The 23,697-nt window shown below is 47.7% G+C and overlaps 1 protein-coding gene across 3 annotated transcripts in view; it reads left to right on the forward strand.

The window, feature by feature from the left end:
* Positions 1-3,743: 3,743 nt before the first annotated feature.
* REEP1 (receptor accessory protein 1) overlaps positions 3,744-23,697 on the forward strand; it is a 105,567-nt gene continuing 85,613 nt past the window's right edge. For all 3 annotated transcript variants that reach the window (XR_005885199.1, XM_040993578.1, XM_040993579.1), the window contains exon 1: positions 3,744-3,879. Coding sequence is in view for 2 of the 3 variants with exons in the window: in XM_040993578.1 (XP_040849512.1) it covers positions 3,848-3,879 (32 nt within the window). In the remaining variant the exon portion in view is untranslated. The remainder of the gene's footprint in view (positions 3,880-23,697) is intronic.

The raw sequence follows: 23,697 nt of genomic DNA on the forward strand, positions 1-23,697 counted from the left end.
GGGAGTGAAGTGTCACTGTACTGGACAGAAATATGCCCGTGTCCTGACCTTGACTTTGTAGCCTCCAGTGTTGAAAATACATTGTTCTCCTTTTCAGTTACTCCCTTTGCAGGAGTTGGCTGCAGCAGGAAGGAACCAAGCAGCTCCCTCTTCTCTAAGGCCAAGGCCATGCTCCACAAACGCCAGTCACTCCAGCTCTGCCCAGCTTGAATCTCTATCTGCTGTAATTGCTGGCCTGTTTGGGTTCTCTATCCCTCTGACAATGCTTGGGACATTAAGACTCACCTCATTTGTTCCTCTTTTCATAGTTACTACAGTCCAGCCAATCAGTGTAGTGAGGACATATAAAATTCTTTTTCAGGGCCCAGTGCAATAGCCTACTAGTTAAATCCTAGTCTTGAATCTGCTGGGATCCCATATGAGCACCAGTTCACGTCTCAGCTGCTCCATTTCCCATCCAGCTCCGTGTTTGTAGCCTGGGAAGGCAGTGGAGGACAGCCCAAGGGCTTGAAACCCTGCACCCACAAGGGAGACCTGGAAGAAACTCCTGGCTCCTGCTTTCAGACTGGCTCAGCTCTGGCCACTGCAGCCACTTGGGGAATGAACTAGCAGGGAGATCTTTCTCTTTGTATCTCATTCTCTCTATCTGTCCTTCCAATTAAAAAACATCTTTTTAAAAACTCACGTTTTCAAAGGCTGGAGTGAGAGGCGAGTCATTGTTTCCACAGTAAAGAAAGGAGAAGGGGGGTGGTAGAAGCAGATGCGAGGCGTCTGCTCCAGTGGACCATGTGATAGGGCGGTGAGTTCCATTGTCAAAAAGAAGGACGCTATTCCCCGGCCTCAGAGTCAAGGGCAAGCCAGAGGGACTCCAGGATGGAGTGATACAGTGTGTGTGATAGTGACACTCAAAGAGACAACACGGCAACAAAAAGCAAGTCTCTCCCCTACCTTTTTCCTCTTCATCCTATGAAGTCTTGCTGTGTAGAACCAATTCGTGCCTAGCCCTTGAGTGACATGTAGGGCTGGCTGCTCCCAGTGCTTTGTTGCTTCTCTTGAGAAAACTCATACTTCCAGACATCTAAAACCCAAAAGCAGCTTTATTTCAGTAATTAAAATTTCACTTCTGGGGCCAGAACCATGGTGTATGTAGTACAGTAAGCTTTTGTCTGAGATACTGGCATCCCACACAGGCACAGTTTGAGTCCTAACTGCTCCACTTCTGATCCAACTCCCTGCTTATGGCCTGGGAAAGCAACAGAGGGTGGTCCAAGTCCTTGGGATCCTGCACACACGTGGGAGACTTGGAAGAAGCTGTGGCCATTTGGAAAGTGAACCAATGGATGGATGAATAGACAAGTGATTGGCCAATCTGAGTAATCCCATTGGGCTCTGAGACCCTGGAGGTAGTCTCTACTTGTCTGTTACTTGGCCTTGGAGCAGTAACTGGGATGGATCTGATCTGTGACAGCCCCATAGGGGAAGTTTTCTGAGGATGTTGGAGGGCCTCAAAACTGGCTCAGTGCAACGTTAAAGGGACTGGTGTTGTGGCACAGTAACCTAAGCTGCCGCTCACAATGCCATTGTTCTTCATCAGAGCATGAGTTCGAGTCCTGGCTGCTTTGCTTCCCATCCAGCTGCTTGCCTTTGTGCCTGGAAAAGCAGCTGATGATGGCCCAAGTGGGCTCTGCATTCATATGAAAGATCTGGACCAATGCAGCCATTTGCAGATTTAACCAGTGGTTGGAAGATCTCTTTCTCTCTTCCTGCCAAGGCCTCAAGACAGTCACCTTGCCTTGGTAACAGATTCTCTCCAACAGGCATCTTTTTTTTTTTTTTTAATTTTTACTTGTTTTCATTTTTTAAAAGTATTTACTTGGGCCCAGCGGTGTGGCCTAGCAGCTAAGTCCTTGCCTTGAATGCACCTGGGGGATTCCATATGGGCGCCGGTTCTGGTCCCGGCAGCTCCACTTCTCATCCAGCTCCCTGCTTGTGGCCTGGGAAAGCAGTCAAAGACGGCCCAATGCTTTGGGATCCTGCACCTGTGTGGGAGACCTGGAAGAGGTTCCTGGCTCCTGGCTTCAGATTAGCACAGCACCAGCCATTGCAGTCACTTGGGGAGTGAATCATCGGATGCAAGATCTTCCTCTCTGTCTCTCCTCCTCTCTGTATATCTGACTTTGTAAGAAAAACAAATAAATCTTTTTAAAAAAAGTATTTACTTACTTTTATTTGGAAGGCAGAATTATAGAGAAAAAGTTGAGATAGATTGAGAGAGAGATCTTTCATTCACTAGTTTACTTCCCAAATGGCCACAATGGCCAGAGCTGGGCCTGTCAGAAGCCAGGAGCCTGGTACTTCCTCTTATCTTCCACATGGGTGCAGGGGCTTCTCAGAACTGATGGGAAGTGGAGTAGCCAGGACCCGAACCTGGGTCCATGTGGAATCCCTGTGCTCAAGGCGGAGGCTTAACTAGCTACACATTGGCACCTGTCCCTCAAGAGAGCCTCAGTTATTCACAGCAGGACGCTGAGTACACCAAGCCCTAAGCCCATGGAGGGTGGGCTAAGCAGATGCAGAGCTGAAAAGAGGACCAGGGTTTTCCAAGGTTACTGAATGAAGGATTATGCAAGCCCCTCTATTAGCCCAAACCACAAGAATCCCTGTGCTGGGATGCAAAAATTCAAGGAGTCATTATGGCATTTGGCAATAAAGATAAATCTGCTGGATGCCACATTATAACAAGCACATTAAAATGTTCATCATGGTGGGGGGTGGCTGCCATGATGATTCAAATGGCTAATCCTCTACCTCCAAGCATCAGAATACCATTTGGGAACCGGCTCATGTCCTGGGGAGTGAACCCACAAATGGGAGCCCTTCCTCTCTGTCTCTCCTCCTCTCTGTTTATCTGACTTTCCAATAAATAAATACATCTTAAAAAAAATGTTCATGTTGGGCGTACAACTGTCCTCTTGTCTGAGGTTCCCATATGGCTCATCAGGGCTCTGGGCTTTGGACTTTCCTCTGGTCCAGAATGAGCCCTGGCAGCTTTTCCGCAGGGGAGTGGGAACCTCCAAGGAAAGGCCTTCCTTAGGGGGCAGCCCTTCAGCGGCGCCTTGTATGAGTCAATGAAAAAGCCTGGCCGGAGGGAGGCATGGAGTGCCAGAACAAGGGAGAGGAAATGGCACACTCCTAAGTCCCACATACCTGGAGTGGAAGGGGCTGGGGGATGCGTGGGAGACACAGGTGGCCATGAGGGTGTAGCAGGGATCAGATCTTGTAGGGACTGTTAAGGCTTCCAGCAGGGACTCACGTTTGATTTTCGGGCGGAGAAATGAAAAGCAGGAGGAAAGGTCAGGTCAGGACTTAGGTAACCTAAAACTGACCCATGTCTAAAGTAAGAATAGGGCCGTGTCCGGGTTTCAGGGCCTCCCCCTCAACCACTGCAACGAGGGTGGGGCCGTCTCCGGCACCCTAGAGTCCCCAGCCACCTGGACCACCCCCTCTACAGTGGCCACCAAGGGGCGAGCACCTGGGCGCACGCTGCAGCCTCCGCCCGGAGCCTGGGCGAGCTGGGCGGGGCGGCTGCCGCGGCACCCTACCCAGCGCCTCGCCCAATCGCCGCGGGCCCGCCGAGCCCCAGGGGGCTGGGGCCGCCGCCGCGCGAACGTGCCGCGGCTGCGCTGACGCGCGAGCGCCGGGCAGGGCGGCGGGCGCGCACAGTCTGGCGGCAGCGGCCGTGCGCGGACGGACGTGCCGGGAGCGCCGCAGCGCCCGCGCCGCCCGCAGCCCCGCAGCGTCGCTCCGCCCGGCGGGCCGCACCCGCCCGCCCGTTCGCTAGCTCGCCATGGTGTCATGGATCATCTCCAGGCTGGTGGTGTAAGTTGCCTTGGTTCCCGCGGCCCCCTCCTCACTCTCCCTTCCCTCCTCGGCCCTGGCCTTGGCTGTGGCCCGGGGCTGCGCGCCCCTGCAGCGCCCGGCCCCAGGCACTCGGGCTATTAATACCCGGCGACCGCTAAATTTAGCAGGTACAGTAGCTGCCGAGGGCGTCTGCGAGGCGGGCGGCGCAGAGCGCGCGCCGCTGCAGCCTCCGGGACGCCGCGGGCGCTGGTGGTGACTCGCGGTGGGGGCCCAGTGAGCCGGTGGAGCTGGTGGAGGGCTGGGGTTCCCTCACCCCAGGGCGGTGGTGGGGAAGAACTCTGCGTCGCGGTACCCCAGCTGCTTTGTTTCCCCGGGGCGGGTGGGGTTTGCCGGGGCCTCGCGTGGGCGCGCCGCGGGGACACGTGGAGCGCTGCTTTGAGATAGATGCGGGGGTCGCGCGCCGCCGCCGCCGCCACCAAGCTTTTGTCAGGTGAAAACGAGCATGGGCGGCGCTGTCCTGACGGGGTCAGTGCCAGGACCGGCAAAGGACAGGCGGGGCCGCCCAAGTCACTCCTTTTTGGGTTTGATAAAGCCACAGCGGCCGCGCGGCAGGTGGGGCATCGGAGAGCATGTAGGCATCTGGGAGCTGGCACCTGGCGTCGCCCCCAGCCCCGGGTGTGGTTGCCTTTGGCTGGGGTTTCCGAGAGACCAGGCGATTTCCAAGTGACAGCCGCCGGTATGGTGGTGACACCGCCTCCCAGGCAGGCCCTTGCAGAATGAGAGCAGAGTATACTGGGGCAAGGCCTGTGTGAGGTCAACTGGGGGTGGGCATAGGGAGTCTTCCTCTTCAGCCCTTTGCGCCCCGGGGGTGAGTGGACATTGCCAGCACCTCTGGTCTCTTGGCTTTCTGAGCATCTGGACGCATCTCTTTCCCTCCTTAACTGGTTGGGACAGATTTGGCACCTGCTCTGAGACCAGCCCATTGCTGTGGGTGAGGGGAGGCCAGGGTGGGGCGCGCCTCTCGGGCCTTTCCTTTGTCTGAGGAACAGCCATCACTCTTCACTCTCGGACACTTCTCTCCATGCCTTGCCTTCCCTACTACTGATCTTTTCAAAGAGGCCATCAGGGGCAGCCTTCTGAAGGCATTCTCAGCATTGTCTCCCCGCCACATTTGTACGCTTTGCTGTCAACACCAAGAGCTGTGCTTCTGCCCCCTGCTCCGCCACCCCGCCTCAGGCCTTCCACTATGTCTCTCACTGCTGAGGATTTGTGCCTGACCTTGGAGTGGCTGGCATGTTAAATATGGAGGAGGCTTCTGTGGGCAGGCTGGCCCAAACAACGCCAGCTGGCATGATCTGCCCTGCTTCATCCCATCCCAAAGTCTGTGTCCTCTCTGGCGAGGTGGTCTCCCTCTTCAGGTGTCCTGGGACCCTCTCATTTGCCAAGTGCTGTAGTAGAGCTGTTCAGTTTGCTTGGCTTGGCTGCTGGGCTTTCATTGAGTCCTGCTGGGCTAGGGCTGGGGACTTGCAGTTCAGGGTCCTGTGGTCATTTTTGGTCTTACTACATCTGCTTCCCCTTCCTGCAGGAGATCCTGGGTGGGGTGGAAGCTCAGCATCTTGCTGTTACTTTTTGACAAGAGCTCCTTGGGTCAGCCCAGGACCCTCCCACCCCCCCGGGAGAGCTGGTGGGGTTTGGGGCTGTGAGTCCCCTTGTTAATTCTAAAAGGTCTGGGACATCACTTATACCACTCTTGTCCCAGTCTCTAATTCCTTGGATAAAGCCAGTATGAATGAAGAATTCACAAGCAATGGGTGTTCCATCATAGGGTGATTAAAAATGCAAATCAACCAGAAATCGCCTGCCTTATCACACCACTCAGAAGATGTCAGATGATGCTTGGGAAGGAGTATGTTTCTTAAAAAGTTTGCCCTAATGCATTTATATCCACATCTTTTTCAATTTATAATTTGAGGAAATTGTTCACCCAACCCATTATCTGCTATCATCAGAGAGTCTTCCCAAGAAGCAGGCATCCTGTGCATACAAGCACACAATCCTGGGTTCCAATTCCAGCGCTCTCTCTTGGAAACAGCCCCTCCCTCCTTTTGTGACTTGGATGACAGCAGATCCTGGGATATAGGCTGTCGATGCAGAGATTTCAATGACGTGGAATCCGTACATCATCAAGGGTGTGGCTCCACGAGACCTCCCTACCTCTGTCCTCCCCAGGGTGGTGTGAGGGTGCAGAGTTCTGCAAGGGGGCTCTTGAACTTCATCTGCAGCGGCTTCTCTGAGTGCCCCCTGCCCTAAGTGTCAGCACGAGCAGCCTCCCTTTTGTTGCTTTCATAGATTGAGGTTCTGGATGAAATATCCTTTGGAAATTATGGGCTTAACCGATGATAACAGCTGCCCAAGCCAGGCCTCCCTCCCATCTTAAAGCTTCGGAGGGAAGGGGCCTCGTCCCAACACACAAGGTAAGTGGATGAAGAAGAAAGGCTGTGGGCTTTTCAGTGTCTGTCCCTCTTCCATATATCCCCCACAGTTGTTCTAGATTGGCTCGTGCAGACGCTGGTAGGGGAACAGCCTATGGCGTTTATCCACAGGCCCTGTTTTCCTGTAAGTCATCTTTTTAGGATTTGTAAGCCTTTGTCACATCAAAGCACATTGAAGGAAGACATGACCTATGCTTTGAGGATAGTCAGGGTGTGTCTCCTGCTGCGCATCCAAGCTTTGAGATTTGCTGATGGCGTTCAGGGACAGTCGGCCACACCAGTGATTGGGGCTTGTTTGCCCCAACCTCTCCCAGCTCCCAAGGCTGTTGGCATATGAGTGCAGTCCAGGAAGGCTGGCTCTGTGGAAGGAGATCAGAGGCTGCAGCATTTGCAGGGAAACCTGGGCCCTGGGGAGAGAGGTCTTTGGGCACCAAGACAACTTGGGGTTCACTGGGCGTGAGAACCAGTCTGAGGTGCTTTTGTCTAGCCAGGTGACTTCTCATTGACTCCTTTGCCTCAACCTGGGAAGAATTTGAAAGAGACACTTAGCAGTGTGGCAGGGTTGACCTTGTTGGAATCTGCATGGGAAGTGGGGTGCTTCTAGCTTCCAAAACAACTTCTTTTCTTCTTTGCCCACAACTGGAGACTGAGGCACAAATGGATCTCGGGGGGGGGGATATGTTCAAGGGCATGGCATACAGGTTGCTCTGGCAACTTCTGGCAAAATGTGCATTTGGGGGTGTTAATGACAAGGAGCAAGAGTTACCTTGTTAGCTCTGGCCAAGGTCCAGCATGTTGACTGAATGGACCCAGCACCTTCTGCCCATTATGGGATTAGAAGATTGAAATGCAGTTCACTGGAGGGGTGGGACAGTAGGGGAACAGAAAGAATCTCAGTACAGCACAAGTATCTCAATAAATGAAGGTTGCACAGAAGTAAATTTTACTTGCACATTGTTCATCTTTAGAAAGTGTTAGCTTTTATAAAGCACTACTGGTCAAGACAAAATCTTGGTTTGGTGGCTGAAAGCTGGCCAAGGGACTAGGATTTGGAGCTTAACATGTATTTGTCCTAGATCAGGGATCTGACAGCAGAGGACATGACTGGAAGGAATGTGGATTGCCCTCAAGATGTTCCCCAAAACCAGTGGAAAGGAAAAAGGCAGAAAAGATCATACATCCTGAAATATAAGCTTGCCCTTTCTTTGGGGGCCTGCCCTTAACAAATAGAATGCAGGCAAAACGACCCAGCTAATAGAGGGTTCAGGTTGGGTGAGGATTTAATTCCTGGCACTGAAATGATTGGGGAAGTAGAAACTGGGGAAGGGAAACATTCCAGCTGAACTGTGGGAAGCAAGATGTTGGCTTGGAAGTCAGCATACTTGAGTCCCAGCCCCGGTGCTGATCTGACCCGCTGTTAGAGACCTAAGAGAACTCACACTCACTTCTCCATCCTGGGAGTTGTAGCTGCCTGTCCAAGAGATCCAGAGTGATGGTGGTGGTGGAGCTGATCAGCATCACATTGGAGATCCTGGTAGCTCTGGTAGTGCCTGTGAGCCCCTGCCTGTGTGCAGCCTGGGTATTTCTCCTCAAGGAAGTGAAAGCACCATCTTAGATGGCTCTGCCAGGCAGTTGTTCTCTCTGTTTTTTGACAGCACTGGCCTGCCTGCTGTGGCCACCCCATCTTGTTTGAGGGTAGCTGACAAGTGCTGGTCTCACTTGTTACAGCATGAGCCTGTTTTCTGGTCTGTCTTCTTTGGAGCTTGTATTAGCTACAGGAAGATTGAAGGGAGGGGAGTCTGCTGCTTTAGCCTCTTAGCAAGGCTGTCTTTTTTTAATTGTACATATGGTGTGTATACTTGTGGGTTAGGTGTCTCCATCCAGGCAACTTCTGGAGGCTTTGAGAAGGGGAAGACTTGCCTGTGTAGTAGTCATATACTTGGCATCTTTTGGATTTTACTGTCAAGAATAAGCCCCCCACACGCCCAACTGGTTGCCAGCATTCTCAGCCTTCAGAGCTTTTCCCAGCACCAGTGAGACCCAAAGGGGTTTGCTTGGAGTTGTTGGATGCTCTTCTCTCACTGCTGGTTCTTGGGAAGTAGATATATTTGTATATTTTATTCTGACCCTTCAGGCCTCTTCTGTCTTCATAGAGAAACATGATGTTTTCCCTTTGGAGTTTTTTAGTCATACCCAGGGGTTTTCCTAGGAACAAAAGAAGATAAAGGAAATAGACTCTTCCGTGGGTATTCCCAGGGGTTGGATGCAGGATTCCAGAGGACACCAAAATGCACAGATACTCCAGTCCGCTCTACAGAATGGTGTGGTTGGAGCAAGCATTGTGGCACAGGGATTAATCCACCACCTGTGACATCAGCATCCCATTTGGGAGTGCCTGTTTGATTCCTAGCTTTTCTGAATCCCACCTAGTTTCTTGGTAATATATCCTGGGAAGCAACAGATGATGACCCAGGTGCTTGGGAATGGAGTTGTAGGCTGTTGGTTTTGATTTGGTCCAGCCCTGGGTCTTGCAGACATTTAGGAATTGAACCAGTGGATGACACAGTTCTGTCTGTCTGTCTCTCTGTCTCTGCCTTTTAAGTAAATGATGATAAATAATAATAAAAAAAAACACTAAAAAGCAAAATGGCATAGTATTTGCACGTAACATATGCATAGCCTCCTAAATATTTTAAATTGTCTAGACAGCTTTCTGTACCTAAGTCAATGTAAATGCTATGTGAGTAGTTATTCCAGATTGTTTAGGGAATAATGGCAAGAACAAATATGTGTATATATTCAGTTAGGATGCAAGGGTTTTTCCAACATTTTTTTTTAAAAACACTTATTTTATTTGAAAGGCAGATTTTTTGCAGAGAGAGAAAGACAAAGAGAGATTTTGTAGCCACTGTTTCACTCCTCCAAGTGGCCATAGTAGCCAAAGCTGAGCTGATCCAAAGCTGGGAGTCAGGAGCTTCTTCTTGGCCTCTCACTGGATGCAGGGGCCTTGGGCCACCCTCTGTTGCTTTCCCGGGCCAAAAGCCAAGAGCTGTATTGGAAGTGGAGCAACCAGGACACGAATCATTGCCCATGTGGGATGGCGATGCTTGCAGGCAGAAGATTAGCCTGGCATATCTTCACACTAGCCCCTAGATATTTTCTTTAAAAATACTTATTTTATTCTAACTTGAAAAGTCAAAGTTACAAAAGTTGAGACAAAGAGATTTTCCATCTGCCTGTTCACTCTCCAAGTGGCCACAATGGCCAGAGCTGTGTGGATCTGATGTCTGGAGCCAGGAATTTCTTCTGGATTTTCCATGGGGTTGCAGGGGCTCAAGCACGTGATCTATCCTCCTCTGCTTTCCCAGGTACATAAGCAGGAAATTAACTGGTGCCCATATAGGACATCAGCATCAATCCTCCAAAGGAATCTTGAGGAATTATTTGAAAGGGGCCTTCAAGCATGTGTGGGTACCTAGACAGGGATGACAGATGAGTTTTGTGTCTTACACTCGTCCGAGTCTACCTGGTCCGCTGGGTGAAGGAGTAGGAGTCCTGTAATGTTTTTCCATAGGGAAGATGATAATGGCCTTCAGTAGTTGCTCTTAGCCTGTCCTGTTGAGAAAGGTCAGCCTCACTGTCAGATTGACTAGATTAGCACTGGACAGCATCCCTACATCGATTTGCATCCTCTCCAAAGATCCTCCTTCCCCCAGGCCTTGCTAGGCATAGGGCAGTTGTAGGCTAGAGGTGTCTCCTGCTGCCAACACAGGGAGCTGTCCAGCCTGGTGGCTCTCTAGTCCCATCCCTGTATCCTTAGGATGCTGTCAAACCCTGGAGTTGCTCTTTTCTTTGCCCTTTCCCTGAGCACAGCTCTTTTGAATTTTGCCTGAGTCATTCTTCCGTGCATTGATGCCTATACATCCTCCCGACCTCCTTGCAGGGAACTAAGGGTGATACTCTGGGCAGTAAAACAAGCTGCCCATTTCCCTTCTGCTGAGGTACCCTGCCATGCCTCCTGCTCCTCAGCCAGAGGAGGGGGCATGGGACCCAGGCCCAGGCACACAGGTAATGAGACAGAACTAGGCACGTGACCCACTCTGAGCTACCAGAGCCTTCCTCAGGGTTTCTTGATTAGTACCTGAGGGGAGAAAAGCTGTGCCTCTGGGGACAGAGGCAGAAGGATATACAGGTGAGGCTGCAGGTGGCTCAGCCCCAGGTCCCTGGAGAAGGCCAGAGTGAAGATGGCAAGGCAGAGATGGAGGCTGGCACCAGGACCCTGGGAGCCATTTCCCCAGGCTCCAATTTCTGCAAGCACATCCTCAGATGCCACGAACTGCCCCATTCTACAATGCAGGTGCTTGCGTCTATTAAATATTGAATGTAGGGCCACAACAGGCTGGGTTATATTGCAGTGACAACTCTCAAATCCCAGTAGCTTGAGACAACAGAGGGTGTGTCCCTCACTTTGTGCCGCCTGGTTGCTGGGGCTGGCAGGAGGCATCTGCTGGTTCTAACTACGCCACCTGACTTGGACTCCTTCCCCTCAGGAGGTTTATCACTGCACAGTAAGATGTCAGAATTCCCTGGGGTGCGGAGAGAAAAATGGAGAGTTGCACTACTTTAAAAAAATCTATTTATTATTTGAAAGGCAGAGTCACAGAGAGATGGAGAGGCAGAGAGAGAGATCTTCCATCCACTGGTTCACCCCGCCCCCACCACCACCAATGGCAGCAGTGACTGGAGCTGGCTGGTGCAAAGCTGGGAGTCTGGAGCTTCTTCTGAGTCTCCCTTGTGGGTGCAGAGTCCCAAGGACTGCTGCTTTCCCAGGCCATTAGCAAAGAGCGGGATTGGAAGTGGAGCAGCCAGGTCTCCAAGCCAGCATCCATATGGGATGCCAGTGCTACAGGTAGAGGCTTAGCCTGGTAAGCCAAGGCACCAGCAGCACAGCCTGACTCCTAAATTCCCAGAGTGGCATCGCCCTTGATACCTAATGCTAGGCTACTCTATGTACTTCCACTTGAGGACCATATCCACATCTTTGTCTCCTTCACAGTTTTTCACATGTAGTAGGTACTTAATGAGTGCATATGGGATCCAGAATGGGTTAAGGCCCCACTCCTCAAGGTGTGGTCCCTATACCAGGAGCATCAGCATTACCAGAGTAATACATAAATGCAGAATCACAGGCCCTACCCAAGACCTAGTGATTGCACTTTGTTTTATTGTTGTGTGTGTGAGTGTGTGTGTGTGTGTATGTATAAAATTTGGGAGACAGGCAGATAGACTGACAGACCAAAAGAGGCCTTTCATCTACTGGTTTACTTCCCAAATAGTTGCATTTCCTGGATTAAGCAAGGCCAAAGCTGGGAGCCAGGAACCTGATCTAGGTTTCCCATGTAGGTGATGTGGGCACAGTCACTTCAGCATCGTTGCTGCCAACCAGGGTACATGTTATCAGAAACTGGATTCAGGAGTGGAGCCAAGACCTAGCCCTAATTACTATGATATAGGATGCTACACTTGATCTTAGCCAAAAGGCCAAGAAGCGATGTGATATAGGATGCAAGCATCCCAAATAGGGACTTAGCCACCAGGCTATATGCCTTCTCCTGAGTCAGTCTCTCTCTTTTTTAAGCATTTATTTATTTTTATTTCAGAGAGAGAGAGAGATGGCTTCTGTCTGTTAACTTACTCCTCACATGTTTAATATCACCAGGGCTGGCTCAAGCCAAAGGTAAGAGCCTGAAATTCAAGTCTTAACTCTGATACTTGAGCTATCACCTGCTGCCTGCCAGAGTGCACATTAGCAGGAAGCCAGAATCAGAAGTGGAGCTTGGAGCCCACTCACTCTGATAAAGGCTGCCGATGTCTTGAGCATTGTCTTACCCAATGTGGAAGATGCTGGCCTCTGAATCTACATTTTAACAAGCAATTGAGAAGTGCTGAGTCAGCTGCAGGGACTATCCTCTTCCCCGTGAAAGAAGTGGACTTGTCTGCATTTCTCACTGCTGACCATAGAGCTGGCATTCGATCCTAGGCCATCCAGTTGTGGTAGACCACACCTCATCCTTTCTGGTTCTGAGTGGTGGAAGGCTGAACCTCTTGTGTGTTCTGCAGTGTCATTGGACACCACTGCCCGGCTGAGAACTTCTCCCCGAGAGGCTGCCTTAATTGTGCAAAATTTTGTTTTCTCACAACAGGGTTTTAGACCTGCCCAGATAGCAATGCCTGTTAAAAACTTAGGGGTGCAGGAGGGTTGTGTTCCACAGGAGAGAGTGGGGTCCAGGGGGCCTTGAGAAACTCCCAGGAACCTCCACACTCCTTTCTCTTGAGCACAGGAGGCTAAGAACCCCTGGCCCATGTGTGCCTCCTGAGGCTGCTGCAGGAGCCAGTGGAAGGGAAATGAACCCTTTGGCCAGGCCCTGGGTATGGAGTCCAGACTCTTAGCAAGCCTTGTAAGCTTTCCCTTTAGAATACTGCCCTGTCCAGCCAAGACCTCCATCGCCACCACTGCCACCTGCTCCAGCCCAGGGTGACTGATCACCTGGAGCACTTCAAAACTCCCCCAGCAGTTTTTCCTGCCTTTACTCCTGTTCCTCCCATAATTTCCTTAAAATATAAGATTAGCTCTTTTGTGCTTGCTTTGGCAGCACATATACTAAAATTGAAAAGATTTGGGCCCGGCGCGGTGGCGCAAGTGGTTAAAGGTCCTCGCCTTGCACCCCCGGGATCCCATATGGGCGCCGGTTCTAATCCCGGCAGCCCCGCTTCCCTTCCAGCTCCCTGCCTGTGGCCTGGGAAAGCAGTCGAGGACGGCCCAAAAGCTTTGGGAACCTGCACCCGCGTGGGAGACCCGGAAGAGGCTCCTGGCTTCGGATCGGCATAGTATCGGCCCGTTGTGCTCACTTGGGGAGTGAATCATCGGACGGAAGATCTTCCTGTCTCTCCTCTCTGTATATCCGCCTTTCCAATGAAAAAATAATAAAAATAAAATCTTTAAAATTGAAAAGATTAGCTCTTTTCTTTGCTATTGAGAAACTGTCCAGGGACCAGCCCTGTGGTACAGTGAGTTAAGTCCTTACCTGTAATACTGGCATCCCGTATTTGAATCCCAGCTGCTCTGCTTCTACTTCTGATTCAGTTCTCTTTTAATGTGCTTGGAAATAATGGACCAAGTACCTGGGCTCTTGACACCCATGTAGGAGACCTGTATTGGAGTTCCTTGGCTCCAGACTTTAATGTGATGCAGTCCTGGCTGTTTGGACCATACAAGGAGTGAACCAGAAGATAGGAAGATCTCTCTTCCCTTTCTATCACTTTGCCTTTCAAATAAATTAAAAACACCTTGAGGAAACTGTCCAAACCCTCCCCTTCTCCGCCCCCCCCCCCCAGGAATGCTGTTTGGACTCCACCAATCTTGGTGAGGCTCATCAAGGTCTAGTGCCTCACTTTGCATTGCTTTCCCTTGGCGCTTACCCCAGCCCCCTGGCTGCTGCAGGAGTGGGCTTTTCCCACCCCTGGCCTGGTGATTGCTATTTATACTGCCCACAGCATGTTCCTGGGATTAGCCACATCCTTCCCTTATCCTGTGAGTCTCCACTCCCACTTTTCCTCTTCCCAAAGCCTACCCCCCCTTTTTTTATTGGCTTGCTCTCTTATTTGTTTGTTTATTTATTTTGGCTTTTAAAAAAAGAGTGAGATTTCCCCATCTGCCAGTTCACACCAACAGCCCATAATGGCCTCAGGGCCAAATCTAGGAAGTTGGGAGTTCAGTTTGGGACTCCCTGGTGAGTCTCTGAGGTGCTGGGGCCAGCATTAGCAGGAAACCTGGAACTTGGGACTTGGCACGGCTAATGGCCAGTGCCAGCCATTCCCCATGAGGGCTTAGAACTGCATTGCTGCTCCACCCAGCACACTGCTGTCCTCCCCCTGCGGTGGAACTGAGAGGACCCAGAGGCCACAGTGGTCTGGGAGGCTTGGCTAGTAGGCAGGGCGTGTGCTCAGGGAGTTGTCCTCAGCAGTGTTGACTGTCTTTCTAAGAGCCACCCCACCCCAACCTGTCATACCTCCCCACTTACCACACCCTGAGACGGTGCTTTTAGTTCAGCAGTTTCCTTGCTTGTGGGCTCTCTTACCTCTCTCTCTACTTTCCTCCATGACTTGAAGGCTAGTTGCTCACAGCTGTTTTCCTGTGCCTAGTGCAGTTCAGCACATGGTAGGAGTTTGAAACACACTTGCTGAATTATGTAGTATTTTCTTTGGGGAAGAGCAGAGTGTTTCTTCAACCTCAGTTTCATAGGAACTGGATTTGTGATGGTGACAATCAGCCCAGCTTCTTTAAGTCTCACCTTCCCTATCTGTACAATGCAAGATTGGATTTCTGTTTTTTAAAAACTCAACATTCCGTATCGCTTCTCTCAATTACACAGAACTTAAAGAATTTAAATATTTTGGATCAAATTTGACAGCAAACCCCTTAAAAGCATAGTTGAACTTTTAAGTAAGGAAGGCGGTTTGCCAGGAGACAAAATTAGGAGGAAAACATGTTGAGGAATGTAAGCTAGTACTGAGGCAGCTACCTGACAAGCTGGAAGTTTAGTTTCAAGCAACAGCTGGTTTGTTACCCAGGGGGACTACAGGGATTACAACCAAAACTGTTCCAGTTTCTCAGATAACCTGCTGTGCACATCCTCCAGATTTAGCCCCAAAACCCTAAATTTACACTTCAAAATTAGAAGATGTGTGAGGGCACAACCCCCATCAACAGGCATTAATATCTACTATAAACAAGAAGAAATGACTATCTGGCATATCCTAATAGTAGATATTATCTATGTAATAATGGCACCAGTTAGAGACTTTACAATGTGTGTTTTTGAAATGAAAGAAAAAAATACAAGGGAAAAAAATGAAAAGGAAACAGCAGATCCTAGAGGGAGGAGAAGATGGGGCCATTTAAAAAGGAGCAGTTTTGCAAGTGAAAAGTGAAGTTTTGAGATGTTAAAAAGGGAAAAGTGGGGGCCCAGCATGATAGCATTCAAGTCCTCGCCTTGAATGCACCAGAATCCCATATGGCAACCGGTTCTAATCCCCGTGGCGCAGCTGCCCATCCAGCTTCCTGCTTGTGGCCTGGGAAAGCAGTCAAGGACCGCCCAAAGCCGTGAGACCCTGCACCCATGTGGGAGACCTGGGGGAAGTTCCTGGTTCCCAGCTTCGGATTGGCGCAGCACTGGCCTATGCGGCCACTTGAGGAGTGAATCATCGGATGGAAGACCTTCCTCTCTGTCTCTCTTCCTCTCTGTATATCTGACTTTGTAATAAAAATAAAAAAGATTTATTTATTTTACTTTGTAATAAATAAATAAAGATTTATTTATTTTTACTGAAAAGTTAGATATACAGAGAGGAGAAGTGACAGAGAGGAAGATCTTGATGATTCACTCCCTAAGCAACCACAACACCTGGAGCTGAGCCAATCCTAAGCCAGGAGCCAGGAGCCTCTTCTGGGTCCCACATAGGGGTGCAGGGTCCCAAAGCATAGGGCCGTCCTCAACTGCTTTCCCAGGCCACAAGCAGGGAGCTGGATGGGAAGTGGAGCTGCCAAGATTAGAACCGGCACCCATATGGGATCCTGGCCCATTCAAGGCAAGGACTTTAGCTGCTAGGCCATGGTGCTAGGTCCAAAAATAAATAAATCTTTAAAAAATAAAAGAAAAAGGGAAAAGTGAGATGATGAGACGTGAACTCCAATGGGGTGAGGTTCTTCCACCCACATCACACAACTCTTGGGACCTCAGGGATCTCAGACTCGTGTGTGACTGACAAGGAAATGGGGGCTGGCAGTTAGGTGAATTGCCAAGATCCCAAACTGGGTGGGCTCAGCCAAGACTTAAAGCTGGGACTCCACTTTCTGAAAATGTTTCCACATGGAAAAAAAAAAGAAGCCTGTTGCATGTGGTCAGAGGATTGGACAAGGACCAGTGTGTGGCCAGATGGCAGATCCTGGGCTTGGTACAAGGAAAAGGTTTCCAGTGCTAACAATGTGCTAGGTCTCCAGAGACAATGAGCTCTTGGCTTCAACTTTAAGACCTTCCAAACTCTACTACTTGTATTTTGAGATTTGCCCTTACAGTGGTGGGGGAAGAGAGAAAAATTATTAGGAAGTTTTTGTTGATCAGGACTCCTATTCTTGCTCAAGATACAAATGGGCAAAAACAGACAATTTCTACTCAAATCAGTGAGTTAATCAACCAAGCAATAGTTCAATCTTTCTTGACAATGGCATCCCATCTGGGCACTAGTTCGCATCCTGGCTGTTCCACTTCTGATCCAGCTGCCTGTTTACATGCCTGGGAGAAGAGTAGAAAATGACCCAAGTACTTAGGCCCTTGATATGCATGTGGGAGACCTGCTTGAGGCTACTGGCTTTAACCTGACCCCGCCCAAGGCCATTGCAGTCATTTGGATAGTGAACCAGTGATGGAAGATCTTTCTGTCTCTCCCTCTCTCTCTAACTCTGCCATTTATATAAATATATATATAAAATCTTTCAAAAGTCTTTTTTAAAAAAAGAATCCAGTGTAATTTCTCCATCTCAAACTTTTAAAAAAGATTTATTTATGTTTATTGGTAAGGCAGATTTACAGAGAGGAGAGACGGGGACAAAGATCTTCCATTCACTGGTTCACTCCCCACGTCACTGCAACAGCCAGAGCTGAGCCTATCCAAAGCTAGGACCCAGGAGCTTCTTCTGGGTTTCCCACACAAGTGCAAGGTCCCAATACATTGGGCTGTCTTCCATTGCTTTCCCAGGCCACAAGCAGGGAGCTGGAAGTAGAGCAGCCAGGATACGAATCAGCCGCCATATGGGACCCTGGTACATGTTAGGGAAGGACTTTAGCCAGAGGTTCTCCCATCTCAAACTCTTAATCACACTCTCCAAGTCACTTTTGCCTTTGAAGGTGGCATTTCACAGTTCTAAGGATTAACCTGGATGTGTTTGGGAACCAACTAGACTTCTATAGGTGAAGAGATTTGTTTCTGGACTCTGTCCTGTGGGTCAGCTTGTCTGACTCAGCTCCAGTACTGCACTGTCTTAATTGTTCAGAGGTTAGTGAGAAGTCTTCATATATGGCCCGGCAGGTGCTCCCCCAGCCCAGTCTGTTCTCCATGGATTGTTTTTCTAAAATGGCTTTCTTGCAGCCATGGATACAGTTTTACTTGTGTACTGTTTCTTTACCATTACTTGATATTGATTTACTTGAGAAGTTTTGCTGGTCTGGTGAGTAGCAAGTGAAATCTCATTATGCTTTTAATTTGCATTTCTCTGAATACTGATGAGGCTGAGCAGCTTTTCATGGGTTTGTTGGCCATTCATGTTCTCTCGGTGACAAGCCTCAAAGTCTTGCCAGTTTTGCTCTTGTCCTTATCCTATTGATTTGTAGGCATTCTTTATACATTCTGGATGCCAATCTCCTGTCATTTATGTGTTACAAATGTCTTCAGGCAGTCTGTGCTTTCTTGTTTCAGGTCCTTTATAGTGTATTTTAAAGAACAGAAGTTCTTACTGTGAAATGGAATAATTATCAATTTTTTTGATTTACAGATTGTATATTTTGTGTCTTAGGATAACATTCTCTCCTTGAGATAATGAACATATTCTATATGGTTCTTAACAGTTTCACGGTTTTGCTATTTGCATGGAATTTCTTACTCCATTCTGAGTTGATTTTTGCATGTGATATGAAGCCACAATTTATAATTTGTTCTCTCTCTTTTTTTTTTCCTTGGGGAAACCAATTGTTCCTTCTAGCTCTTCAGGCCTGCAGGGCCCCACCATGTCATCAGAATGTGTGATTCTGTCTCTTAGATGTTTTTTTTTTTTTCATGTGATTTTTTTTTTAAGTTTAGGGATAGTTTTAATTTTGTAAAATAAAAGCTGTAGGGTAGTAGTAGAAACTGTTCCATTATACCCTTCACTGCTTTTCCCCTATCAACAGCTCATACCAGTATCTTTGTGACAATTCTTAAACCTCATCCGGGTTTCCCTAATTTTTTAAATAAAAGCTCTTTTTATCCTTTCCACCCCTCCCAGCCTCTTAGCAACCATCATTTTGTGTCCAGCTTGGGGTGTGTGTGTTGTTTTTCGTTTTAGCCCCTGTGTGAAAGGGAGAACGTGCTCTATTTGCCTTTTTGCTCTGGCTAATTTTGCTCTGCATGGTATCCTCTGGTTCTGTTCATTTTACTGCGTATGACAGGAGTTCGTTCTCACGTCGTTGAATGGTATTCCATCCTGTATATATACTATATTTTAGAATTCGTATGTTAGACTTGGGATGGTTTCATGTTTCCCTGTTTTGACAAGTGTGGTGGATTCGGTAACTGATACAATGGGTTCATGTCTCTTTGACATATGCTTAACAGTGAGATTGCAAGATCATAAGGCAGTTCTAGTTCTAATTTTTGAAGTTATCTCCATATGGCTTTCTACAGTGGCTGCACCGGTATACTTTCCTGTAAGAATTTCTCTTTCTCCACCTCTTCGCCAGGATTTGTTGCTCTATTTTAAATAATATTCTTTCTGTCAGGGTGAGTTAATATCTCACTGTGGTTTTTTTTTTTTCCCCTAAAATTCATCTATTTTTATTGGAAAGTCAGATTTACAGAGAGAATGATCTTTCATCTACTGGTTTGTTCCCCAAGTGGCCACAATTACCAGAGCGGAGCCAATCTAAAGCCAGGAGCCAGGAGCCAGGAGCTTCTTCTGCATCCTCCATGTGGTTGCAGGTACCCAAGGCTTTGGGCCATTTTCTACTGCTTTCCCAGCCCACAGCAGCTAGATGGCAAGTAAAGCAGCTAGGACTTGAACTGGTGCCTGTTTGGGATCCCAGTGCATGCAAAGCAAGGATTTAGCCACTAGGTTATTGCGCCAGGCCCCTCACTATTATTTTGATTTATGTTTCCCTGATGGCTAGTCATGTAAACATTTTAATTTTTTAAGATTTATTTATTTTTATTGGAAAGGCAGATATACAGAGAGGAGGAGAGGCAGAGAGGAAGATCTTCCATCTGATGGTTCACTCCCAAAGTGGCCAACTCCAGCAATGGCTGGAGCTGAGCCAGTCCGAAGCCAGGAGCCAGGAGCCAGGAGCTCTTCCAGGTCTCCCACACAGGTGCAGGGTCCCAAAGCTTTGGGCCGTCCTCAACTGCTTTGCCAGGCCACAGCAGGGAGCTGGATGGGAAGCAGGGCAGCTGGGATTAGAACCAGCGCCTGTATGGGATCCTGGCACATGCAAGGCGAGGACTTTAACCACTTTGCTATTGTGCTGGGCCTTTTGTCAGCATTTTTAAACGTATTTTTTGGACATTTATATTTCTTCTTTTGAGTATTGGCTGTGCCAGTTCTATGCCCATTTCTTAACTGGTTGTTTCTCTGCTGTTAAGTTTTTTTGAGTGGCTGATATTTTCTGGATATTAATCCTTTGTCAGAATAGTTGCTTGCAGATACTTTCTTTCATGTTTTTGAGTCTTTCTTCTTCATTGTTTCCTTTGAATGCCAGACCATTTGTCTAGCTTTGCTTTAATCTCCTGTGCTTTGGGGGTCTTTCCAAAAAGTCAGCACCTACACTAATGTCTTGGAGTGTTTCCATTAGGTTTTCATCTAGCAGTTTTGTAGTTTCAGGTTTTATATTTAGGTCTTTGATCCATTTTGAGTTGATTTCTTTTTTAATACTATTTAATTTATTTTTGATGATGTTTATATAGTTGATTAGGGTGAGAAGGATCGAGGATTAGGGCTAAGTGATACCATTGTTTCCAGATTTTCTTTTTCTTCTTCCAGTTTCTGGAGAAAGGGTGGAAATTAGGGGAGAAGCTGCACCCAACCTCTCAACCACAACAGCACCCCGGGATGGGGGACGACTACCCAATGTCATCAGGGTCCCCGTTGTAGCGCATACTTCAAGGGTTCTGCTCAAGTGATTTCAATAGTCCTGAAATGCTGTTAATCACACCTGGCTGGGGTATAGGCAACTATGCTGGCACACTGGTATAGTTAACACAGAGTTGGCATTAACCAGGCCCAGGATCCCCATCAGCAATTGGCTGCTTTTCTCCCAGCTATGTAACACTTGGCTAGGTACAAGGCAGCCTAGGCCATTGTCTACAACTGGGAATTGAGTTGATTTCTGTATATGGTGAGAGCTATGTCTTTAATTTCATTCTTCTACATATGTCATCTAATTTTGCCAGCACCATTTCTTTTTTCTTTATTTTCTTTTTAGAAGGCTTTATTTATTTAAAAATCAGGGAGAGGAGAGGAGAGAATGAGAATATCTTTTGTCCACTATTTTACTCCCCAAATGGCCAAATTAGCCAGAGATAGTCTAGTCTAGAGCAAAGCCAGGACCTTCATCATGGTCTCCCACCAGGGCAGGGTAGGAGGGCCCAAGTGTTGGGTCATCTTCTGCTGCTTCTCTAGACGTGTAAACTGAATTAGAAGTGCAGTAGTTGGAACTCGAACTAGCTCTTGTGAGATGCTAGCATCACAGGTAGAGGCTTAACATGCTGATTACAACACTGCCATCAGCACGGTTTATTGAAATGTATCATGGTGTCAGGGCGAGCACCACAGTGAAGCAGGCTAAGCTTCTGCCTGTGGTGCTAGGATCCCGTGTGGCTGCTAGTTCAAGTCTTGGCTGCTTTGCTTCTGGTCCAGCTCCTTTCTAAGGTACCTAGGAAAACAATGGAAGATTACCCAAGTGTTTGAGCTCCAGTACCTAAGAGGAAGACATGGATATAATTCCTGGCTTCTGGCTTCAGACTGACACAGCCCCAGCTGTTGTAGCCATTTGGGGAGTGAGCCAGCAGATGGTAGATATCTCTTATTCATTCTCTGTCTCTCTGTCTCTGTCTCTCTCTCTCTAACTTTGCTTTACAAATAAAAATAGATAAATCTTACCAAATTATAAAAAAAGCAAAAACAAACAAACAAAAACCAAAAAACTCTTCTCTTTCCATTGGAATTTCTTGGAACCTTTGTCAAAATCACATTTGGGTCGGGCCCGGCATGGTAGCCTAGTGGCTAAAGTCCTCACCTTGCATGGCTGGGAGCCCATATGGGTGCTGATTTATGTCTGATTGCTCTACTTCCCATCCAGCTACCTGCTTGTGATCTGGGAAAGCAGTAGGGTGGCCCAAAGCCTTGGGACCCTGCACCTACATGTGGGATACCTGGAAGAAGCTCCTGGCTCCCGGCTTTGGATCAGCTCTCCTGCAGCCAACACATCCACTTAGGGAGTGAACCAGTGGGTGGAAGATCTTTGTCTCTCCTCCACTCTATAAATCTGACTTTCCAATAAAAACAAATTAATCTTTAAAAAAAAAGCATGTTTGGCTGCTATAGTTTTGTTGAATTCTTTTAAATCAGGTATGTGATACCTCTAGTCTGGTTATTTTCACTCACCGTTTCTTTGGCTATCCCATGTCTTTTGTGAATCCTTATGAATTTTAGGATTGTACCTTCTAATTCTTTAAAGAACGTCATTGATATTTTGATAGAGAGGGCATTGCATCTGTAGATTGCTTATTGTAAACATTGTAATGATACTTTTGCAACTCATGAGCAAGGAACATCTTTCCATTTTTCTGTGATCTTAATTATTTATTTTGCCAATATTTAAATTTCATTATGGATATACTTTTCTGGTTAAATTTATTACTAAATCTTTGGTTTTTGGGGGTAGATAATATAAATGGGACTTTCCTGAATTTTCTTTAAGCAAGATCAGTCCTGGAATATAAAAATGCTACTGGTTTTTATATGTAGGTTTTATATTCTGTGGTTTTACTGATTTGGCGTATCAATTCTGAAAGCTTCTTGGTGGAGTGTTAGGCTTTCCATGTCACCTAGAAACATGGTTAGTTTTACTCCTTTCTTTCTAATTTTGATGCCCCTTAGTCCCGTCTCCTTATTTCTTCTTGGTAATACTTCCAATACAATTTGGAAAAAAAAAAAAGTGGTAGAAATGTCTTGTTACAGATCTGCAAAGAGATGCTTTCCAATATATTGACTGTTGGTTTGTCCTGTGTATCCATTATAATTTTGAGGTCTTTTCCTTCTATACCTGTGCCACAATACTGGTCCTAGTTTAGTTTTCCTTTTGTGGGGCATTTTCTGATGGTATTCGCTTTATTATCCTGTTTGGTTTGGGTATCAAGATTGTGCCATCCAAGTGAGGGATGTGTCATCTCTTTTTGTACTTTAAAATAGTTTGTCCAATACTGAATTTCTTTCTTGAATGGTTAGTAGAACCTCTTAACAAAATCATCAGGGCAAGGTGCCTTTTCTTTCTTTCTCACTCTCTTTTTAAAGATGTATTTATTTATTTGAGAGAGAAAGAGATCCTCCATCCACAGTTTCATTCCCCATATTGCCAAAAAGTTTAATGCTGGACCAGCCCAAAGCCTGAAACCAGAAGCTGCATCCTGGTCTCCCTTTATGGATGCAGGGAGGCCTCTCTTCACTTATATTCACTTGGGCCTCTTCCATTGCTTTTGGGCCATTGGCAGGGTGCTGGATTTGAAGTGGAATAACCAGGACTCAAACCAGAGCCTATATGGGATGCTGGCAGTGCAAGCTGTGACTTAACCCCCTGTTCCACAATGCCAGCTCCAAAGGCCCTTTTATATGTGTAGGTTTTAAATCGCTGGCTTGAATTATATAGTGGTGTAGGTTTCTTCTGTCTTCATGGATCAGTATTTTAGAATCTACCTCATTCCAGTAGATTTTTCAAATTTATGAAGCAGTATTGCTTCTGTGTTCCATTCTTTTTCTCATTTGACGTGTTGGTGTGTACTTAAAATGAACACTCTTCAGGAGACAGGAAACATCCCTCTTGCAGCCATGCCAGCAAATGAAAACAGCGCTGTCCCTGACAACGTGTAGTCACCCAGCCTAAGTTGGCACCTCACCTGGATATTTATTCCAGGTGAATTCTCAAGTCCCCCACACCTGCAGCATGAGCACCTCGGGAGCTGGGCCCAGAAGCCTGTGTATGAATGAGCTGTCCAGACTTGCTCACCCAAGCTGCAGCTAAAGCAGCACTGCCCTGGGCTGTGTCTCCTGAACTTGATATTCATCCCCCACCCCTCACCCCAGTGTCATAATCTGCAGTTCAGGGCTTCCATCCAGCAGGTGCCCTTAACTTACTCCTCCTTGGCTGGATTTTGGCTTCTAAGGGATCCTTACATTGACGTATCATTTATATTGATCTCATTTTAAAATTTTGAAACCTTCAGTCTTATAGAAAAGTTGAAAAAAGTACAAAGAATCCTGTAGGAG

Source organism: Ochotona curzoniae, unplaced genomic scaffold (assembly GCF_017591425.1).
Source record: "Ochotona curzoniae isolate NIBS_2020 unplaced genomic scaffold, NIBS_Ocur_1.0 contig_883, whole genome shotgun sequence".
In the NCBI taxonomy this organism is placed as follows: Eukaryota; Metazoa; Chordata; class Mammalia; order Lagomorpha; family Ochotonidae; genus Ochotona; species Ochotona curzoniae.